The sequence below is a fragment of the Melospiza melodia genome, chromosome 1 (genome assembly GCF_035770615.1).
Source record: "Melospiza melodia melodia isolate bMelMel2 chromosome 1, bMelMel2.pri, whole genome shotgun sequence".
Lineage (NCBI taxonomy): Eukaryota > Metazoa > Chordata > Aves > Passeriformes > Passerellidae > Melospiza > Melospiza melodia.
This window is the reverse complement of record NC_086194.1, coordinates 108,491,961-108,515,271: the sequence shown is the minus strand read 5'-3', so window position 1 is coordinate 108,515,271 and position 23,311 is coordinate 108,491,961. Positions and strand designations below refer to the sequence as shown.

General features: G+C 37.3%; 1 protein-coding gene across 5 annotated transcripts in view; it reads left to right on the top strand.

Moving 5' to 3' along the window:
• The window catches only part of PTPN3 (protein tyrosine phosphatase non-receptor type 3), a 157,735-nt gene that overhangs the window by 58,728 nt on the left and 75,696 nt on the right, over positions 1–23,311 (top strand). For 4 of the 5 annotated variants that reach the window (XM_063163824.1, XM_063163834.1, XM_063163804.1 and 1 more), the window contains exons 2-5: positions 10,153–10,307; positions 20,825–20,932; positions 21,072–21,129; positions 22,157–22,235. In XM_063163824.1, coding sequence (XP_063019894.1) covers positions 10,153–10,307; positions 20,825–20,932; positions 21,072–21,129; positions 22,157–22,235 — 400 coding nt within the window. The remainder of the gene's footprint in view (positions 1–10,152; positions 10,308–20,824; positions 20,933–21,071; positions 21,130–22,156; positions 22,236–23,311) is intronic. The other variant, XM_063163815.1, reaches the window with a different exon arrangement.

Sequence of the window (23,311 nt, the reverse complement as noted above, 5' to 3'; positions counted from 1 at the left end):
CCATAGGTTTTATAACAGAAGTCTTCCATCATGCTTAACGGAACATATTTCAAAGGCTTGCAGCAGAATGTGTATTATAAAATATATGAAACAGGAATGTATAGAAAACAGTTCTGTGAAGTTTTAAGCTTTAAGTTCTAAAAGAAGTATCTGGGTTCAGAAAGATAATTCATAGTAATTCTGAAGAGTTTTTTGTTCATTAACGCAATTTACAAGATAGGTTTTCTTCTGAGGTCCGAAATGTTTTCTTGCAAAATGTATGAACTGGGTTTTTTTGTTGCCAGTAATAAGACTTTTTCTTCCCAAGCCTGAATGGTACACAGTCCTCTGTTGTGTTGAGAAGTAGATTGAGCAGATTGAGCAGATTGCCCACAGTGGAAAACACTGGGTAACAGTGGCACATCTTGATCCACTACTCAACTGTGTCCATGCACAAAGGAAACTTCAGTCATCTGTAATTTCAGGCTATTTCTCAATTTCAGGCTTTTTCTTAACAATCCAGCACTGAATTTTGTGTGGAATTTCTGTTTTCTTTAACGGCTGAGTTAGCTTTCCATGACATTAGTACTCATTAATACTCTCACATCCATGATTAAGGTGTTTTCTTTCCTTCTTTCCCCTTGGCAAAAAAATGGCAGTCACCACTGCCAACAGCATTTCTGAGCTGAAATATTTAAGGGCCATTCAGACCTTATGTAGAAGAACAAGTTTTTAAGTGTATCCACACTCCAGCTACCTATACCCCTGCTTTTTCACAGTTTTCAAAAGTATGCTTTGCCAATTATTTCTGTCCTGGTCCATGTTCAATTTGAGGTGGAGGAAAGCAACCGGCTCACAAAATGTCAATAGTGCCAGCATCAGAAATAGTATGTGAACATCTAGATTCACACCTTTATGTTGAGTCTGTACTCTGTTCTGCATGCAATCTACTGTTTACCTGCTTCTTAAAAAACAGCTTAAATGTGTTTTGCTTTGTGAGGTACAATGGCATGAGTCGTGTCGGAAAGACTGAAATCTTAGATAACTGTAGCTTTGACATGCAAACATACTGTGTTAATTGGAGGCAAAAGTTGTAAAAGGTCTCTTTTATTTGTCTGGTTAATATGCACGGGAAAAATTACTCTAGGCATGTATTTGAGATATGAGAAGAGGATTGTTTTAGAAAGCTGGTGTTTGTTGTTTTTTTTTTTTTTTTTTTTTCAATATGCCTGTACCATAAGAGGCATTTTCTGCAGTTTGTGATTTAACTCATAAGTGGAGGACAACAGTTCAAAGTTGCTATCAGAAAAGTGTGTCTCACATAGAGTACATTATATGGGGACTTGATACTTTTCTGACACTCTCACCAACATTCTCAAAAGTGAAAATTATATGTATTTGTTTATGTTACCCTATATGGGGTAGAGATTTATATTAACCTGTAAGCATAGTGGCTAGTGTGAGATTTGTGTGAATAATCCCAGTTTTACTTTAGGGCATTTTTAAAGCCAGAAGTAGAAGCGAAAGTTTCTTGACTGTTTGATTAGTATCATACTACGGATATAGTAAAAAAGTAGAATTTCCCTCTAAAAGCATGTTTTGGAAATACGTTTTAATCCTTAAAGCTTTGGTTATTTTTCTACATCTCATCTTGAATCTGTCATGCAGATGATTATAATTCTGCTTAAATGTAACAGCTTTACTTGGCAGGAGAATTGACATGATGGTTCTTGTTTCATGTTATGTGTCATACAAAAGTTTCATGACACACGGCTCATTGCCAATACAATGAGGTATTTTTTGTATTTCAGTTTTGGGTGTGACGATTAATTTGCTAACTAAGATTTCTGAATATGTTAGTTGCTTGTCTTTATAAATTTCAGTGGTGGATGTTTATTTACTTGGTTTTGAAAATTTGAAGGTGTAAATTACTTATTCTATATAAACTCTCATATTTATGGAAAATGTTGACAGCTGGGCACTGCAGTGCTCAGCTTTCACTTTGACTCAGTGTTCACTTCCACTCTTCAGTGTTGTTAGTGTAAGGCACTACCAAGCTGGGGAAGGTGAACTTTGGCTTTCAGCAATTTTTATTTTGAATTCATGCAACATTGTTAGTTACCACCCAAAGGCATTATTTGGAAAATAAAGTAATGGTAGCCCTTGCATTTTTTGGTGAGATGATTTTCTTTTGTTCTGTGGTCTGCTTAAAGCTGAGGCAGGCAATAGAGGAAGCCATAGAGTTCCTGAACTCTTTGATTGGCACTGTGCAGGAAGTGAAGCAGCATGCTGTTTACTGCCCTCAACACACTGGCTGAAGGTGTTATTTTAGAAATGGTTTTTGAAAATGAGCATCATAAAGAATTTTTGATGTGAGCAGTAAAATCTGCAAAAAATGTGAAAGCATTGTAGGTGTGTCTTGTTCTCCCCTGTATTTCACAGGATTTTAGCAGTGTAGGGAGGTCTCTTGCTTTTCCCTCCCCCTAGTTTTTCTGCTCTCAGTCATTCTGCATGCAGTAGATACCATCTCTTTACTTGTGCTAATCCTGTGTCTTAGGTCTAGCAATAATGCTTCATTCTCTCTGAAATGACACATTGGATTCTACAGTGCCTTACCTGTGTGGTTTTATTGTATATATGCAAAAGAGCATTTGTGAAGTTGGCATTACCAGATCTGTACCCTGGAAGTTTGAGGAGTTATTCATACAATGTTTTTGAATCAAATGTGACCAAAATATTTACCTCAGAAGTTGGAATAAGGGATGTTAAAAACACAAGATCTGAACAACACTGAAATTCATGGTCAGTATTGTTTTTCCACCAATAAGCTCTTCTAGAGTTTAGTTACCTTTAGGTTATCTGATTTCAAGATTAAGTTTTCAGATAAGCAGTCTTTGCTGCTGAGCATGTTGCTGAAAGGCTGGGATAATCCTTCTAACCCCCAGTCCCCCATGTAAAGGCTATTACTATGTAAAGAGTATGGTTATTTTGGTCTAATAATCTCTGTTACCCTGATGGCAGCCTGTTCTGCCTCTTCAGTCTTAGCAGCAAGAACTGTTGGGATGGCTGAAGCTGTGCATGTTTTACAACTCTTTGGGTAAAAATCTTTTTGGTAAATCTTTACAGCACACCCTTTTCAAAAGGAGAGGACTGGAAGAAACAAGGGTCTCAGAAAAGTTGAAATTAAATCTTTGTTTATAAGATTTGCATTGGAATGAGTATATATGTATATATAGAACAAAAGTTTGAGGTGACTATTCCCTTTTTTTTTCAGGATAATTTGGTCACTTAGTGTTTTTACTCTGCCACTTAGGATGGTCCCCAACAGAAATAATGTTCCCAGTGCAGCTGCATGAGAGTATGTAGGTCCCAGGCAGCAGAACTGAAATGAGGATTGGTAGCTTACTGTGGTGCATGGCTTTTCTGCACCAGATACTGCAGCTGCTCACGCTGCTGGCATTACCTTCAGTATGATATTGGGTTAGTGGGGTCTCAGTGGCATGTCAGTCAGGGTACATTATAATGCTAGAGATGAAAGGCATATTTCCTCCCCCATCCGTCTCTACTAGTCTGTTTTTGATATTCATGTCTGGTGTTGCTGAATCCAGAGTTTAAAATAGCTGGATTTCCCATGAAAACTCTTTGCAATATGAATTTACCAGGGTTGTGTCATAATGAAAAGCTAAATGAAGTGCAGGGAAGGCTTGCAAATCACTTAATTACTTATTTTTATGCACTAATTAAGCATCTAACCTCTTGTTGTGGTATAGGGACTTTTTAAAATTTATTCACCTGCATATATTGGATTCTTTTCTGAGAGTCAATGACTACTGTAGATAGGTAGGTACCTGATTCCTAGACATTCCTAGGAACAAATCTAGTTTATTTAAGTGAAATAAAAAGCTAGATTCCAATTCTATGCTGGTTAGAAGAGGAAAGAGCATTCACAATTAGTTGTGGTCTGGTTTTTGTTTTTAGAATGAGTCTTTCTTCCTTGTACCTACCTTCATTGAAACTAAAATGCTTTGAAATGCTCTCTAAATAAACAAATAGAGGTGTCATACTGTATGTGGTCTACCCTGAAGGCTTATTTGTGGGTGAACTCTGGCATTAAGGGCTATTAAATGAAGAAGAGGTATCATTATATTTTACTGTGGAAGGATGTTTTCTCTTTGCTCAGTTCTGTGCTGGTTCTGGTAAATTATGGGCTGGCAATATGTGTTATGCCTTTTTGAGGTATAACTTCAAAATGCCTATGTTTTTTGCTTATATGAACTAATTTTCTGTGAAGAATCTCTGCCTATAGGTTTGTTTGTTTTTTGTTTTTTTTTCTGGAAAACCAAAGATGATAACTAGAATGATTTAAGCACTAGTAGTTCAATTTTTGATATCATTCTTAGAATACTTAGCTAGACCTATTGGTTGCTTACAAGGCAGATAAGTAGTTTTGCTGTGCTTGAAAATATCATAGGTGTCATAGCCACTGGAAACAAATCTAAGAAAGCCAAATCTTTAATAAAATTAATTTTTGATTTTAACTTTGCTGTGAAGAGTCTCTATTATAATGATATTGCTGCCCTTCTTAAAGAGAAGTGGTTTGAAAACTTGCAGCTACTGCTTTGGAAGTTATGTGTGTATCTACATACATGCACCAACTTTCAATATGGATATTAACCTTTATTCCTGTTCTAAGGAAGGCCATGCTGCAACAAGTCTTTTATTCTTTATATCTCAGTTTGGAGGTATTTTTATACCATAATCTGTAAGGCTTAATCATCTAAAGCTTTCATGCTTGTTCTATATTTATGGTTTAATTGCTTTGGATCGGATTTTTTTTAGCTTTTGTTCTTCCAAGTAATGTGAAGTTTCGTCATGTTGCTTCTGGCTTCCACACTTACCTTCTATATAACCTCCATGAATATGTCAGGAAATTTTGGTGAAGAAATAACTACAAATAAGGATAAAATGGTGATCTGCACCCACTGCTCAAACTGACGTTTATCTTTTACTTTGGGTATTGCTTTAGTAATGCTTGGTAATTTGTATTGTGGTAAATACCTCTTGAGATTTTCCCAAGAGAAATAGAAGAGCTGAATTTTTTATTAATAGGGGGGCATTTAGTTTCTTATTGGGAATGTGGAAAAGATAAAGCGTTTCCTCTGCAGAAGGTGGAAGCAGAACCTGGTTTTCATACGTTGTGAGTTAAGCCTAATTCTTCTATTTGGAAAATCTGGCTGAATAATTTAGTCGTCATTAAGATGCACTGATGATAGATAGGGCTCTGTGTAAGTAATTCTTAACTACATGGGCTGATGCATGCTGAAGAGCATTTGTATCAGTTGTCTTAGGGATATACATTGCCACAAAGACACCTTTACTTTTTTATGCCTCTTTCCATTCCCATGTCAGTTATTTTGTACCTTTTAAGTAAAGGAACAGATAACCATAAAATGTCACTGTTATTGAAAGGACATACAAGACTTGACCATGTTGTTAGTACTACTGTTTTCCCCTTCCTTGTCGGGGTGGTCACTCAGACAATGAAAGTGAGTTGGAAGCACTATCCTTTTGTATATGATATTCCCACTGATTCTGTAATATCTCTGATTTTTGAGAGGCCAGTGTTTTCAGTCAAATCTGTAATAAACTGAAAAAACTTAGTGCAGTAGTCTCCTCCTACAAAAAACATGAGTGTACCCATTTACAGGAGTAAATTATCCCTACTGACCTGAAGAAGTGGAGGTAATAAATAATTTATTTAAAAAAACCCACAAAAACAACAAAGGCCTCAAACAATCACAAACCCAACAAATCTATTAACAGTTATACACAGTGTGATTATATGTAGAAGGTCTTTGAGTGTATACTCAGCAAATCTGCCCTTGATTTAATTACTTGGTAAAAAATAAGTTAATAGCAGTTATACTGATAATGGAGTCTTATGCTTTTTTACCAGCAATTTCCAAAGAATTCAAATGCTGGTATGGAAAAAATGTAGTTTTAAAAGTCAGTCTTCAATACCAAAGATGAGGAAAACATGTTATTTTTGTTCTGCTTGACTGCAACATTACTGTAGGAGAAGGCATGCATAACCAAACTTGTCCAGAAATGTGTTTAATGTACTTGGAAAACATTAACTTCTTTCCATATCTGTTCTTGTATTTGTTTCTCCTGTAAGCCTACTGCATGATTTCATTATGGGATAGAATTCCACAAGTATGTTTTATACTTTATAACTGTGAAAATAACTGGGTTTTCAATGTGTCTTGATTGTTTGTTTAATTAAAATGTACCTCCCAACTTCCTGGTTTTTTTTAGGGAAAAAATCATTGAAGTACTGACTTGTTGATAATATTAAATTGTCTTACAGGTTTTTAAAATTTGGTTTCATTTCTGAATCAACCTTCTTCCTGAGGCTACAAACAGGAACTGAGATTTGCATGTAATGGCTGGTTCTGGTTGCTCAGGGCTGGAGGGTGATTGCTAGGGCTTAAGAGCCCTTGTCTTAGAAGCGTAAGGTTTCTGGTTGTGCTGGGCATCTCAGTAGCCCCTCTCCCTTCCCCAGAAGCAGTTGCCATTGCAGGTTCCTTCATGTGCTTCTACGTGTTGCACTGGGGTCCATAAGCCATTCCAGTAATCTGGCCCAATTTAAAATGCAGCTTTAAACAGCTCACTTATGGATGAAAAGTCGTGGAGCAGGTGCCAACAACTCAGCTGCTCACCTGTCTCCTGTTCTCCTTGCCTTGCCCTTTAGGCTTGGGATTCTCTAAGTTGTTTCCTTGCAGACTTGCTGAGCATGTGGCACGCTGAGGTGGGACATACAAAAGTGGTGTCGGCAGGTTCCTGTGCTGTGACACTCCTAACACAGCTCCCTGAGGAGCTCACTGGGCGCAGTGGTGCTCAAGGCCACGGAGGTGGGAATGAGAAGGTGTGGCTTTCTCTGCTGGGGACTCCAGCTGGTGGCAGTTCCCTAGGCCTTGGTTAGTCCCCTTGAGCTCCAGTTGACTGATAGCTGTGGCATCCAAACACTCAGCCATTTGTCCCTGTCTTGGCACAGTTCCTGTGGTCAGCTGGCTTTGTTGAGGATAGCCCCAGCTGGGGCTCTTTGCCTGCCATAAGCACAAACTATGAACTCTGTGTTCCTGGTGTGATTTTACATAAAATGGTAAAAATAAAGGAATTTCAGGTTTTCATTTGTGAACCCAATGCAAACTGGTCACAGTAGCAGGTTTGAATTTCTCATTATAAATTTCCAACTCACTGCTTCACTTGGAGCAAATAACCCAGCATCCAGCAGATCACCTGAAGGTGTTAAACCAGAGGTAACTGAAAAACTAGCGCAAGACTACAAATTTCAAACTAAGCACCTCTCATTTTACAATGAACTGCAATACAAAAGTATATGTTACTGTTAGCTCCTGGATGGCTTAGGTTATCCAGGAGATAGATAGGCTGGGTTTCCTATAGAGGGACCATGGTATGAAATGGACCTGTAATTACTTGTGCTACTATGCACAGTCATTTAAATAAAAATCTTCAGTTTGATTTATTCAGGTTAATTTTTTTGCAGTTATAAGAGTTTTCTTTTTTGCTGGTGTTTTTTTTCTTGTTGTTTTTTTCTGGATTGCAAGCACATATGTATATAAATGTTATTGGTGCTATTTTATTGGCTTCTGCATTGGAAGCTTGAACAAGTGAGTAGCAAGATCTGGCTATATTGTAACACTTGAAAAAATAATGCTATTCTGGAGAGGGTTTAGACTTAGGTATCAAAATGTCTGAAGGGTCTCCAGGTGTAGCTTAACTTGAAGCATGTTCTGCACTAGGGCTTCAGGGGCTGAGCACTGTTTACTCCCTCTGGGTAGACCAGGAGCAGGGTGCTGGAGACTCCTGTGGACTGTTGCGCTCTGCTGAAGCCTGGCAAAGTTTGAATATAATTAGGGCATAGAGAGAGGGAATGGTGGAAGTGTAAGACAGGTCGGGCATTATAAGCAAAAGGGGTCAAATAGCCTTTCTCCCAGGAATGGAGAAGTCTGTGTTAGGGACTGTTAGGTGTTGCAATGCAGACTGAGCCCTTAAGGCCAGGTTGATGAAGCTTTGAATGTGGCTACCAAAACATTCTCTCTCATCTAGTGGCTGGCCCACAGTGAAGGACAACCTTCCACTTAACACTGGACTAGTGGGTAGAGAGCTACTTTGCAAATGAGAAGGTGTTTTTTGCCAGCTGAGGTGGAGAGTGGAGAAAAGACTTTGTAGTATAATTCATGTAGCCTCTTGACTTTTTGGTGAAAGGTGAACATAGTGCTTAATAAATAGTTTAAAACTTAGCTGCTAGAAAATTAGAGAATGTGAGACTGAAGGCTTCCTTTACAATCCTAGTTTGTCATCAACTTTTTGTATACTCTTGATAATTGGATAACTGTATGTTTTATTTAACAGCAACCAGTCATGAATTAGCCCATTTTCTGGATATAAAAACCCCAAAACCAAAACTATGATTAAATGCAGACTGTATATCAAGAAAAATTTCAAAGCAACAGGAGTGTTTGGTGGTTTATATGGAAATATTGTTCATAATTCTCCTAAAGATTGCCTCTTCCTTTTTATCCCCTCATTTAAAAACAAAAGAAAAAAAAAGAACCAGAGAAAAAAATATCTAAAACCCCCAACCCACACCTTTTCTGAGGAAAAAAAATGCATGCTGGCTAAAAAAATGCGTCTTGATAGCTTACAGTTTTGATTTTAGAAAATATACAATGGTGAACTATCAATTGGCTGAAAAAAAAACCCATGAGAGTGTTGTTGGAAGTGTTGAATGCCAATGTGTGTCTGACTTCTGAGCTGTCTGTGAGAAGGCAATTGTTTTAGCTGCTTCTGAGTATAGATTACACAGACTTGAGTGGAGAAGGATCACTGCGCTGCTTTGTTGTCTTCGCAACCCCAAAAAGAGCACTTTATGCAATTTTACATTTCATGGCTCTTCATGCTTTTCATGTTTCTCTTTCAAAGAGATATGTAGTAGAGGCAATGCTTTGCTATTTTGAGTGATTTTTTTTTTCTAAATTGGTCAATTTCTGTAGCTGCATAAAAGAAAAGCCAGCCTGTGTTTTAAGGCAGATACAGAAAAAAGGGGAGATGGCAAAATAGTGCTCATATAGGTCCCGTCTAGCTTGGCCAGCAGTCTACGTAACACTCGCATTATGCAAGTCTCTTTGTAGCTGTCCCCTTATAAGTGAGGAATGGTTTGAATGGTTTGGTAATTGGTATGGTAATTAACCTGGAAAACTATCCCCTGCTTCGCTTGCCAACTGGCTTTAAACGCTGTGATGTTAATTGGTAAACTGATCCAGTGAAGAGAGGCTTGAAATGTTTACAGGCTTGTCTGAATTTAATTCACTTCTTATTTCAATGAATGGCTTTTTTTGTTTGATGGGTTGTTCTTTTGTTTGTTTTAATTTGTAAATACTGGTTTTTAGAGTTTTGGTTTTCATTAAGAGTTTTTTTTTTTTTTAAAGAAAAAAGCTTAAGCAACAAAAGAAGTGTTTTCTTGTGGGATGTTCTTCTTTGATATTAATTTCTGGCTTCGTGAATTGATGTATGCTAGACTGTAAAATATTGACATGTTTTAAGAGTTAGTTCTGCTTGCCTTACATATGGTGTTTGCATATATATTCCTGAAACAAAGTGTTACTTGATAGAACCTGATTTGCATTAACTCAAGACTGTTTTGTCAGCTGAGAGTAAACAGAATTATTGTAGTGGAACTTGTATTGTAAATGCAGAAATATGTAGGAAATGTAAAAGGGGGTAAGGAGTTTCCTAGCTACAGATGATAAAAACTTGTCTTGATGTTGCCTTCCTACATTATAGTAGCTGTTTGGGGTTTTTTACTGATTTAAACTGAGGCAGTGACTCATGCCTAACCCAGGTATACATTGCAGGGATTACCTGTAATTTTCTTGATAATGTTCCCATTTACAGTATGGGAACCCCTCCATATTTATGCATTTATGTTCTGGTTTACAACAGGCTAATTTTACAACTTATTCTTTTCTATAAGAAGCATTTGTTAGCTTGGGGTGTAATGAGGTCTTCATGATGTTGTAAGTTACTCTGAAAAACAAATATAGAGAATTATAAGAAGTGTCATTAAACATAATTTTTGTTTTATAGGTTATTCAGCAATAGTTATGAACTCCCGTTTACGAGCCTTAGGTGGGAGGATAAATAACATACGAGCATCAGAGCTACCAAAAGAGAAAACCCGATCAGAAATAATCTGTAACGTCCACTTTTTGGATGGCTCAGTACAAAGCTTCAAAGTCAACGTAAGTTCGGAAAACTACTTTCTTTTTAAATACATGGAAATTTTTTTGAAAACTGCAGATGAAATATGGGACCTTCCCTGAGTTGTGGTATCTCCAAAGGATGTTAAAGATGTAGCTTTGTCATAACAAATTGCAGAATTACTGCTTATGAAGTGGATTTAAAAAGTGCTGTTTTAATTTACTTTCAAGCCAACCAACTTCAATGTCATAAAATCTTGGCATGCAGATTATGTCTGGATAAAAGTCTTCTATATGATATGGGAACCACAAAGAAACAGATCTGGTGATCATTATCAACTGTGAATAAGTAATTAATATTTAAAGGAAACTCCTCAACTGGGATATGCTTCTCCTGCAAAGGACTAGTAAAAAGGACTCCTCCTGAAAGAAGGAGGCTTTATAAACTCCTGTAGTGATGTCAGTACATATTTTCAGAAATGCAAAGATGTAAACAGTGAAGACGTTGTGGCTCAGTAGGACTATTCTGTTCAGTCTTTTGTACTTCAGTACGGTCTCTTTATTTGGGTGTGGGGAGGGTAAGGGAGTTAATGGAGGCTTGTACTCTGTATTTTTAATGTATTTTATTCTGCAAGGTTTATAACCTTTAGTACTGATTTAATATATCAGTTCATTTTTAAATGAAAACAAGGGAAACTTCTGAATCAGCTTTCAGTAGAATTATTTTACCATGCAGAAAAACTGTGGATACATTTAAGTAGAATTGTGTGTAAGATTTGTGTGTATTTTTTAATATTATATTTATTTTATCCAATTTACCTTATTTGAGAATAAGCATTTTGCGGAGCAAGTTGTATTGTTTAGATATCTTAGACTACACTATGCTTTCTAATAGGACATTCAAAAGTGCACCCAAAAGTTGTATTTTCCCAAGTCTTATTGCAGTTCTCTGCAGACTGATTTTGTTTTTTAACTTTGTCTGTTGGACATTGGATATTGATTGAAATATAAGTTATCTGATAGGTTAAAATAGTTATTTTCACCATAGTATATCCAGAATTAGTCTGATTTTAGTACGTATTTTACATGCTATGTGTTCATATATGTGTGTAATATTGGGAAGTGAAGTAGAAGGAGAGTAAGAGGAGGACCATCGTGTTAGTATATAGTTTCCATTGTTTGTCTGCACCATGCCCTAGGAATTGTCTTGTCTGTCAGTGAGCTGGCATAATTGCCAACTGCCCTGCACAAGGATCGGTGTAAGGTGAGGAATTCAAAATGGTATTAAATTAATGCATAGTAGTATATTTTTTCTTTGTAAACAAATTTGTAAACAGATGTTTACACAGCTTTAAGTGTAGTGCTTGGCCTGAAGGCTAGCACTATACAAGTGAAATTTGTTCCCCATTTCCTCCTTTAGGCAGTGAGTGCAAAACGGGAACCATTGAGAAGGAACTGTGTATACCTTAAAGCAGCTTTCTGGTACCTAAAGAAAGCTGGAGAGGGACTTTGTACAAGGGCATGTAGTGATACAACAAGAGGGAACTAGCTTCCAACTGAGAGAGGGGAGATGTAGATGAGATATTAGGAAGAAATTCTTTGCCGTGAGGGTGGTGAAGCACTGGAATGGGTTGCCCAGAGAAGTTGCAGCTGTCCCATCCTTGAAAGTGTCCCAGGCCAGGCTGGATGGGGCTTTGAACAACTTGGAGTAGTGGAAGGTGTCCCTGGCCATGGTAGGGGAGTTGGAACCAGATGATACATAAGGTTCCTTCCAACCAAAACCATTCTATGATTTTTTTTGAAATTCTGAACCCAACTGATTTCTCTCCCGAACTTCAGTGTATCCTTAGGGTGCCACTGCTGGTTACCTCCTCCATCCAGGAATTGTAAGGGCCTCCTTTACTGCAGCTGTGATGCTGAGCTGTTCACAGGGGTGATGTAGAACTCATTACTGCTCTACATGAAACAAGCAGGGAGTGCAGCTACCCTGCTGTGTTATGGCCTAAGAAAAGGGTTTTGCAGATTTATGTTCTTTGAGTACTGAGCTGGTAATGAGGGAGGCTGTACTTTTCTGTGAGGATGGCCCTTCTTGATTATCTAACCTTGATATCAGCCTAAGAACAGGCTTTGCCACACTCTGGTAGTGTCATAAGGTCCATTTCTCAAAAGGATTTGAAACCAGCTGCAAAAAATTTCTGTATCCAAGTTCTGCTTACATTAGCAGAAAAATTCAGCCTGACTCTGTGTTTGTGTGTTTATTTTAATTGCCAACATAATTCAGTTTTATCTCTGTGACCAAAGAGACCAAAGAATACCTTGGGTCTGTGGTCAGTCTGGGAGTCAACTGGTCATGAACTGAAGGGCATGTACTTATTGAAAAACAAAAAGTTTGGCTCTGAACAGATTTTCCCCACTAGTGAAATCTTTCTTTGTTGCTTCAGAGAAACTGTTTCTCATATCAAGATGTTTTTCTCCACATTTAATTCATTTCTGGATGATGTGTTAATTGACAGTTCCATATTTTAAAGAAATTAAATATGGATATCACATGGCATAATTATCCAGAAGACAAATAAACAGAAATATATTAAATGATGCAGTAGTACATTATTAAAATGGAAGGTGCTTTCTGAAGAGACTAGACATAGATACAAGATATATGGATAAAAATATGTACTCTGAGTTTTGGATATTTTAAATAAGTTTTCTAGGTTTTTTACTTTCTCTGCTTTTACAATTATTGCTGAAATATGTTGAATTTTTCTAATCTGTCAGAATTTGGAGAACTAGACCTGAACAGGATTACTTCTTCTAAAGCATAGAGTTCAGTGTTTTCTCTTTAAAGAATGTCAGTATTATCAGTGGAAAATTAAAGTTGAAAATTCTTCGGGGTTGTTTGTGTTTTAGTGGTACCTGGTTCTGGTCTGTGAAGGTTCAAAATTTGGATAGATGTTGCACTTTGAACTAACGTTAGGCTAATATTTACATATGCATAAGTATGCTTTATGTTCATTGACATAATTATATTTTCATCAACAAATAGTAGAAAGTAACAGTGGAAAAGCAGAATACTTGAAGCTTGGCCTTTGTCCATATAATAGCATAAGTGGAATTGGAGAGTTCTCTCATTCTAAAGACAGTGGGATGGAACCAACTGAGCATTGCTTGTCATGTAGCAGCTCTCTGAACACAGAATTCTTACTGCAAAAGGATTTCTTTCTTTCAAAGTCGTAAGGGGAGTATATAGGAAAATAACATTAAAGAAAACAAATCTCATGGGTAAGAAGAAACTTAAGATAAATTTACTGTAAGTTTAAACAAATGGATATTCCTATGTGTCATTTCTGTTATCTTGTTGACAATGTACATATGCTCGAGACTACAAAATATGGGGTGGATTTAAATTTAATAGAAAGACAATTGATTAAATAGTCTAAACTTACAACACTGATTAAAACTTGTATGTTTTGGAATTTTGAACTAGTACTAACATCTTTGAAAATGGTGGTAGAACATTAATGGTATCTCAAAATACTGAATCTTTCAGAGAGTAGAACAGGGAGAATAGAGATAAAACTTTCATTTCATTCTTTAGGAACAAGATCTTTATAGAGCCTACAGAGCTGATTTTCATCACATTTTGTTACCAGATGACATGGCACTTTTGTAGTTCCACCTATATGTAACTTTCTTCTTAATCATTCTGCTGAATGATATTTCAGATGTTACTTTGTTTTCCCAGTGGTTCTGTCTGTAGGAGGGGAATAAAAACCAAGTACTGTAAACCTGGACAAAGGAAAAAAGAAGGTAGATTTTGCATATGGATGTAACCAGAGTAACTTTCTATCCATTGAGAAACCTGAAGATAGCTGCATAATTTCCTTTCTTAAAAGTTGTTCTTGTTAATCATTTATCCCAAAGAATATTGGTATTCTGACTAGCTGTAAACAAAGATTTAATTGCAAGAGAGCAGCACTGCTTTTCTCCTGGACTTGTTACTTTGGCAGAGTGGTGAAGTGATGAGCTATTTTGTTCAATGTTTTTGTATAAAAGTGTTATACCACAGTTGCAGTGAATCTGAAATTTGGATTCATGGTATCACAAAGAGTTCATCAGTATAACCTGTAGTGTGTGCTGGTTGTAGGTCATCCTTATCAAGAAAGTTCACATAGGAGAACAGACAGACACATTCCACTGCATTGCTTACCGTCCACAGAGTATGTTAACTATGCAAGGCTGACATGGCCTTTCTTGTTCCACTGTTATGTGTTCCAGTACTTACATGGAACATGTCCAAATTCCAGGCAAAAAACTGAAGGTGCATGGAAGCTGAGAATTGGAAATGTTATTTCAAAACCACATTTGAGGCAAAGACTTGACTGCATTTAGTGCTGAATGTTGCACTTGACTTTAATTATATCCAGGCTTTCTTGAAGCCCCCTAGTAAATTTTGGGTGTTTCAGTTTTATGGTAAGGTTAACTCACCTCTGTCCCTATTGTTACCTCTGTCGTGTTCTAAGACTATAATGCATAGGCTTTTCACCTGGAGATAATGTTAGCTCTCATTCTGTTATATAGAGAATTTGCTCATATACCATGTATGAGTGTGTTTAATAGGTATTTATTATATTATGTATATTCCATTGTGCAATAATGTAAATTTATCTGTAACTTTTGATATAAACATGCAGGTATTTTCTGGTTTTGCTCTACTTTGACTCATTTACCAGGAATGACCACTTGGGAAGCATCTCTCAAGTAAACTGACTTTTGAGAAGGTATAAAACTGAGAGTGGCAGATCACTTCTGAATTGCATTTTCTATGTTTTTGTCTTAATACCTGGGATTTTTGCTTTTAGGCTAGTTGTCTTTTAGTAATAGTGTTTCTTTCTAGAAATAAAATGATGAGGCTGTAATCATTCAAAAAGTTGCAAGAATTGAAGCTTGAATTGTAAGGAATGTTTTTCTTTTCCTTGCACCTCAGTTAAGTTTCTTCTTCCGGTATTTGAGAAGGAATATGATGGTTAAAATGAACACACACAATTACTCATGGTATGTTTAAAATAATCAACTGAGGTACAAGTCTTAGAGGTTCTTTTTGACTGTGGGTGTGAGTTTTATAATTTTAAACCATTCATAGAAAAATGCAGTCTTGCAGAATTTTTGTGTATCTGTCACCAAGTTTTCCTACTTGTTTGATAATACAGGATGGTTTAATGCTACTCTGTGTCCCTGCATGTTGAAAGAACTGCTGTATGAAGTTTCAGGCTGGCAGCAAATATTTAGTTTTGTATTGAGTCAGGTCAGTATACTTGACTGGAAAGCAGTAAGACAGTATGAAATTTGATGATGCCTCTGAGGACAGTGAGAAAGTGATCTGCCCTACAGCAGGCTTGTTAGTCTTAGCCTTTTGTGGGGCAAGACTTAATAATAAATGCTGAAGGAAAGAATTAGTGGAGGGGAAATTTTTCTAAAGTTAGAATGGAATGACTAACCTCATATATATGTTTGTTTTAAATCATTTTTGTGAGGCAGAGGGAATGCAGTGGGTTAAAACGCTGTCCTTGGACAAATATTTTGTATGACCTTTATGTAGGAAAATACTGTGCTAAAGTATATGGAATCTAGAAACATTACAGGGTGGGGCAGGAGTTGGCTGAGGAGGTGGCTGTAGATCTTGGTGAGAAGGAGATATTAAATAATGCAAGGGCATTAAAGGGAGTTCTTGACTGTCAGATTTCATTAATGTGTTGCTCTTGAAACTTTTTCAAAAAATCAAAAATATTAAGTTTGAGGCCTTATTAACAACAAAAAGATACAGGAATATGAGGTAGCAGGTTATCTTGAACAAGGAGTAATTGCAGTGAGGAGAATCAGTAGTGTAAACTAATAGCTTTTATGAGATGAGGTAATGTTTTTTAAGCTCAATTTTCAGTTGCAAACAATAGAGAGCAGTGGCAGTTTGCAGACTGAGCTGCTCATGTATTACTGTTCTGAAAAGGTGAGTGCTTTCATGCACCAGGCAAGAATCTTCACCCAGTGTCAAGGAAGTATTAGCAGTGTTAGTCTTGGCATTGAGGCAACCCTCCTGGGAATGTCACATGTGGATCCTGGCCACTTGCAGACAAAAGAGGGAAGTTCCAATCAGGCAGGCATAGAAAGTAAAACTAGGCTGCTCTGCAGAAAACTGTACCTTAGGAAAAAAAAGCCAGTTCTGTTTATTCTAGATGAACAAAATCTTCCATGGTTGAATAAGGGCATCAGGTTAGTAAATAAATTCCAGGAAGAGGCAAGGACAGAGATAGCAGAAGAGCAAATTAGCTGTGTGTTAAATTACTGCAGAAATGAAAAGAAAGTGGTAGCACTGTGTTCAGGCTCATGCACCTTTTAGGACCGAAGGACATAGGCTGTCTGGTTGCAAAGGAGTGTTACAGGCTAAATTAGGAAAGGATGACCTCAAACAGCACGTGGTGGGCAATGGGCATTGTGTCTGAAGTCAGACTGAATTTACAAAAGCTTAGGTGGTGCTTAACTGGGAGGTTATCATTACCAGAGAGTGGGGGCAAAGCTTCTGCAGAGGACAGGGAGATATGCTTTACATTGCACTGTCCTCCAAAATGGTCACTTTGTACCACTTCCCTTGTAAAAGTTAACAACCTGAAGAACTTTGCATGCAGATTTACCTCTTTAGTCCAAGGTTCTAACAATTTCCTCTTAAGTTTATGCAGTTCTTAGGGCAGTGAGTCTTGATCACTTCAGGTTCTAGGCAGTATTTGACATTAAAAAGTAATGGAGGGCATTTTTCACTTCACAGTTGTTTAACTTACTAGAAATTGAATTTGACTAACTTAAATTCCCTAAATGTTGTAGGAACTTGTTGTGGCATGAGTAGAATGTAACAGGTGTTAATTATGAGCGCTTGAAGTATTAATTTTTGGCCTATCCAACATAAGCTGTAATTGATTTGAAGACAGATTTAAATGGAGGTGAATAGTTGTGGTTATGAGGTGGTTGATGCAAAGCTTTTAATACTTCAGAATAAGGATTGGTAGATTTCATAAAGGTGAAATAAATAGTTCTTTTCAGGTGGAAACACACAAACTTCTTGAAAATGTTTCTTTTCAGTAAAAACTTTGAAATTCTCAAGAATTTGTGTCATTGCAGCAGCACAGGCTAGTGAGGAAGACACGCAATTTTTTAAATTACACTATAGAAAAACAGGAGCTTAATTAGGAATGCCTTAAATATTTGCCCTAATGGATTATAGGGTTAAGGAGAACTTGATTCTAATGCCCAGTATAGCTGAGCAATGTTCATGTTGGTTTTGCCCTCCTATGGCACAGGGGAGTGAAAATAGGATGTGTTGTAAAGCACTTGACACATTGCAATATTTGAATATGCTGTGGCTATGAATTGTATTGAAATGGATGTCAAAATTCAGAAGCTCTGATGTGACGTGCTTAACCTGCCTCACTTTACACCTAGGTCTCAAATCTGCATCTGCTAATTTACAAAGTAAGTTGAAGATTGTGCAGCATGAGTTGTGTGGCCATTTTTAGGTATATAGACCAAAAAATAATTCAAATGTTTCTTAAAGCAATACCAAAATTAAGTAAATAAACATTTCCTTGAAAAACAACAAACCCCCTTATAACTGAGAATTTTAACAAGACTTGAACAATTTAAAATAACATTTTTTATTTAGCTTAGATTTCTTGACTGGATGCTTGGTCTACGCCCTGGGGAAAAAAAAAAAAAAAAAACAAAAAAAACCCAAAAAAACCCCAACAAACTGTGCATTTAGTACCAGAGGGCAAGAACTAGAACCACATAAAAGTAATGCTGGAATTAATTTTTTTTCTAGGGAATGTCAAGAGGAAGAAGAGAAGTAAATAGATGTGTAGGTGGGTGAGACTAGTGCTGGCTGAACAGCTGTGTTTAGGGTTGGGAGACCCATGGGAACATTGCAAAGAAAGAATTCTGCTGAGGAAGATGTCATAGTGGGGAGCTTGCTTGTCTTTACAGGGAAACAATGGGAAGGTTAAGCAATTCATATATGCTGGGGGAGAGGCAGGAATGCAATTGTGAGGGGCTGGGGAGAGAGAAGGTGAAGGGATCTGAATTGAGATGAAAGACTGGAAGCATGGAAATTGAAAAAGGAATTTGGAGATAATGCTGTTGCGAAGAAAGGACACCAAAAGGAATAGGAAGTGTTGAAATTCAAACTAAAAATTAGCAGAAGAATCCACCCTCTGTGGTCTTGTTCCTGCTCCATTTATAATGAAACCTGATATTCCTGAACACCTTCTTTCATCCAAATATCTATCCCATCCCCTGTAATTACTGCTTTCGGTCATAATATAACTTCAGGAGCTCGTTTAGATGCTGTCAAAAGTTCATACCATAGGTGTCCAATTAAATTAGGCTTCTGAGTTGTGCAGGTGTCATGATGACACTTAAAAGTGTTTTAACTTTCTGTTTCTGAAAACCCAACCCTGGGGAAATGAATATGGTCAGTGCTAGACATGAGCTTACAGATGTCAGGAAATGCCCATTATTTCATAAGGTGCAATCTGCTGTTTCCATGGGGCCCTCTTGTGTACACACATGGATAATTTCTGATGGATAAATCTCAGTCTGCATGGTGGAAGCAATGCCACTGATGAAGAGATCTGCCTGACAGGTGCATGGTGCCATGGCTTTGTGTGAATAGGAATGCACATTTGCATGGTCCTTACCTGTGACTGGCAGTTTTAGTTTCTAAGCTGGATGTTAGGCCTATGCTGTTTCAGAAAAAAGTGGGATTTGATCAATGCTGTGGTTTGACTATGGCAGCAGCCTGTTTGAAAGGTGGGAGTGGGAATGTGCAGCTGGGTTAAGAGGAGGGTGCAAAGCTGCTGCTCTCAGTGGCCACACAGCCTTTATAGGCCTGTGGAGACTCACATTTATTGTGAGATCTCAACTGTTTTCTCTGAAAGTTAGGTAAGATGGGAGAGTGCTGGAGAGGAAAAGGTAGTCTCAACATCTGGGTGTTGCCTACATTGTTTTCTCCACATGTGACTTTACTCCAGAAAAATGGGCACAGCTTTTCATGGGAAGCCAACAGCCTGATATGGTAAAGCTGAACATTCAAGTCACAAATGAGCTCCTAGGACTTCTGCTCTAGCAGTAGAAAATGTTGGATAATCCTCCACAATAAGATGGGCCAACTGGGTGTCCATTGCTTGAAATTTTGTTTTTCTTTTCCCATCTTCTTAAATAGGAAGAATGCCCCTATGAAATAAGGAAAGACTATGAAATATGATGAGATTTAAAGTACTCAATCATAATAGTGTTGTACCCTATTAAAAATCATAAAAATCTGTCTTCTGAACAGGCCTTACTGGGCTGCTCTATTATAAAAAAAATGTTTAAGCAAAGAATTGAATTGGCTTATAAGTGAACACTTACATACTGAGCAAGACTGGGGCCAGCCACAGTAATGTGGCTTATACTTTGTCCTTTGTTTCAAGATTATTTTCAAAAAATCAAGACTTTCTCTTAAGGAATTGGAGCGTAATAAAACCAGAGCTGAATTTTTAAGAAATTTGTTCAAGAATAAACTGCTTGTCTTTTGCAGTTTTCAAATAGTTTTCCTCTGAGTTTTTGTTTGTTTGGGTTGGGGTTTTTAATTTGTGCAGATTATTTCTGCTTTTCAGAGAGACATTTGGAAAAACCTTGACTTAAAACGTATTACTTATTAGCATATTTAGGATTGCTGTCTTGTTGAGGGGGTTTGTTTTTTTGATTCAGTGTTTGATGGCTTTTTAAAATAGAATTGGTTCATAGTGTTCTTTGCCAGAAGTTTGTTAATCTGCTCTCCACAATGCCATGGCATGGAGATTCTTTTTTTGGTTTGGGGGAAATTATACCAGCCTAAGACTTCTCATCTCTGCTGCCTGCTCGATACTGTGTTGTGCCAGTTCTTCTGTGATTCCTGTCACGGGGGACATCTGGGCACAAAATGGGGTGGCTGAATGGCAGCTGAGCATGTGGACACAGAGGGTCAGGTGAGAGTGCAGGCTGATTTATGGCATCTCATGGCTGGATCACAGGATCCCCTCCTTTTTTTCCCCATCCTGGGGTATACTTACTTTGCCTTTTATTAGCTGATGTGGAAGCACAGCATGCTGCTTTGTGATGACAGCAGGGGCCAGAGCAGCCCCCTGTGTCTGCAAGCCATCCCTGCAGGCTGCCACTCCAGGCAAGGCCATGGCTCCCACTGTGGGCAAGGGAGGGGTGACCTGCTTGCAATTAATTTGCTGCACTCACATCAAGGGCTGGAATACGTATCTGTTCATATTAGGAAATTTCATGTGCCTAAAGTATTTTGGAAAGAAACCCAAACCTTTATCAGAATAAAGTTCTTACTGCTGAAAACCTTTGAACTGATGAATTAGCAGCTATTTTATTCCTGAGTTATATTAGGAAAAAACCCAAAACTAAACGAGCTTCAATTAATTGTATCTTAAAATGTGTAAGTGTTGCAGATTCCACTTATAAATTTTTCTTATTTTCAGAAACAAGACACTGGACAGATTTTGTTGGATATGACCTATAACCAGCTGGGTGTGACAGAGAAGGAATATTTTGGTTTACAGCAAAACGAGACTTCAGTAGATTCACCTGTAAGTATAGTAAATAATAAATGTGTGTGCATGTATATGTGTGTATAAATATATACACATGTATTTATACAGACATATTCATGCACACACGTGCACATAAACAGTATTTATTTGTAACTATTTTTAATCCATCTAATAGTTTTTCATTTCACAGCGATGGCTTGAACCAAGCAAACCTATTAGAAAACAGTTAAAAGGTAAGACTTATTTTTACTATCTTGATTGTAACTTTGCAGTTCTGTTTTTCTACATTCTTATGGCTAGAACAAATGGATATTGTCCAAATGGTAGATTTTGCTTCAAGAGCAAGTCTTGTGTCTTCCAGTCTTTTCAACAGATTCTTCTACTTCTCCTTACTCCTACCTGAGAGGAAATAAGACTTGTTAGATCATTAACTTTGATGCTATAATAGCAGCTAAACCTGGTTTCTGAGCAGTGTTACACATGCTTAGATGGCCATGAAAGCAGTAGTCATATTGTGGTGCCAGTGAATTCCTCCTGAGAGGGAAGCAAAGGAGGAGGAGTTTTGATTGAGGGAGGAATAGCCAGTTTTGTGCATAGGTTCTGAGAATTGCGTATCTCACATACAATAGGAAACCCCAAATTTATGCATTCTTGTTAAAAAAAAAACTAACCAAAAAAACCAATGCCACACACTTCCAGGTGCATCTGTTGTTCTAGTATGTCTTGTTTTATGCAGCTTTGTGTAACACAGAATGCCTGCCAAGAGGGACAGGCCAGCCAGCATAACCCTGGCCAGAGAGCAGCTTAGGAGTGGCACTGAGTGGCACTGTCCCAGTTTGGGCTGTGACACTTGAGATATGTTTTTCAGCACTCTCATTTCTACGTTGTGCTACAGATCATGCATTTTTATTTCAATTCATATACAAAAGTAGCATGTTGGACTGCTGTAATTTAATGTGTTTGTATGTTAGATAGAACTGAGCATTATCCCAACTGAGATACCTTAAATATATTTAGTGCTTTTCTCTCTTCTAATACTTAGGAGGCAAAGGAAGCTCAGTAATGCCTTTTATGTAGCATATGCAAAGTACTTTCATTTAAAGTGTTACTGCATTTGAGAGTATTTTTTTCTCAAAGTTGCTGTTTGGGGATCAGGAGAGACTTTGCATAGTTTCTTTAGAGTTTCATGCATGAGATTTCTATGTGGTTTTTCATGTAGTTTTAAACTAAATATTGATTTGCTCTTCTAAAATATTGCAGGAGGTTTTCCCTGCACGCTTCATTTTCGTGTAAGGTTTTTTATACCTGATCCTAACACACTTCAGCAAGAACAAACCAGGTAACTTCTATTTGCCTTCATGAACTAAGAATGTGTCTTACCCATGTCTGCAGCTTGGCAAATTATGCTTTATTACATGGGTAACTTTCTATTACTCTTGGTATTGAATGCATTTGGAATGGAGAGCTTGATGCCATGCTCAAATGAGTAGTTTCTGATATACACAGCTTACAACTCTGAGGTACAGACGGAGTGTAAATTAGTACCAAGATGTCGGTGTTAAAAGTACATTTATTTGTGTCTTGAATTTTTTTTCCTTGGGTCTGCATGCCCTAGGTCTATCTATCTTAGAAGTTTTGTATCAACGTTGAGTCAGTTTTGAACATGTGTAGTAGATTTAGTGCTGAGGGTGTGGGAGGGTGGGGTTTATTTTTTTTGGTGAAGAACTGATAACAGTTCTTGTTTTCTAGTTTGCCCATTACTTGTAACATGCAAATATGTATAATGCTTCAGTTTACAATAGACTTCTGAAGTTTTATTTTTAAACCTGTCTTTGAGTTTTTGGGGTGGTGAGGTGCATGAATTGTAAGCAATTTGCAATTAATTTGTCACAAGGTTTTAATTGAATACTTGTTTTGTTCAGTGCCTGTAATTTGGAGTTTAGAATTTGAAGGCACGTGTTAATCTGGCCATTAATCTGGCATTTCTGTAGCACTTTCATTGCTTATTAATTTCAGTGACTTGGGAATATAAGAAGTACAACATGTGAAATTATATTTCTTGTAGAAAATTTAGCTTTTGACTTGTTTTGGTATTTGTTAATTATGCACTTTTAAGCTGTTCTGCAGTTTAAAACTGAAATTATTTTAGGATCTGCTCTTTAAAGTTCTTCACATGCCCACTCTTCAGTATCGCTATAAACTAACATTGTCAAACCCTCTAATAAGAGGAAGACTGAACTGCTCTTGGGGAATTCTTTAAGAGCTATTTTGTCAGCATATGCTGCTAGAGAAATGTCTCATCCTCCACTGAGTAGCTCCAAGATAGACTCTCACAGTCAGCCTTGATTGAGATTTGGGGTGTTTTGCCTTTTTTTTTTTTTTTTTAAATTTGCATTCCAAATGAGTATTCCAGGG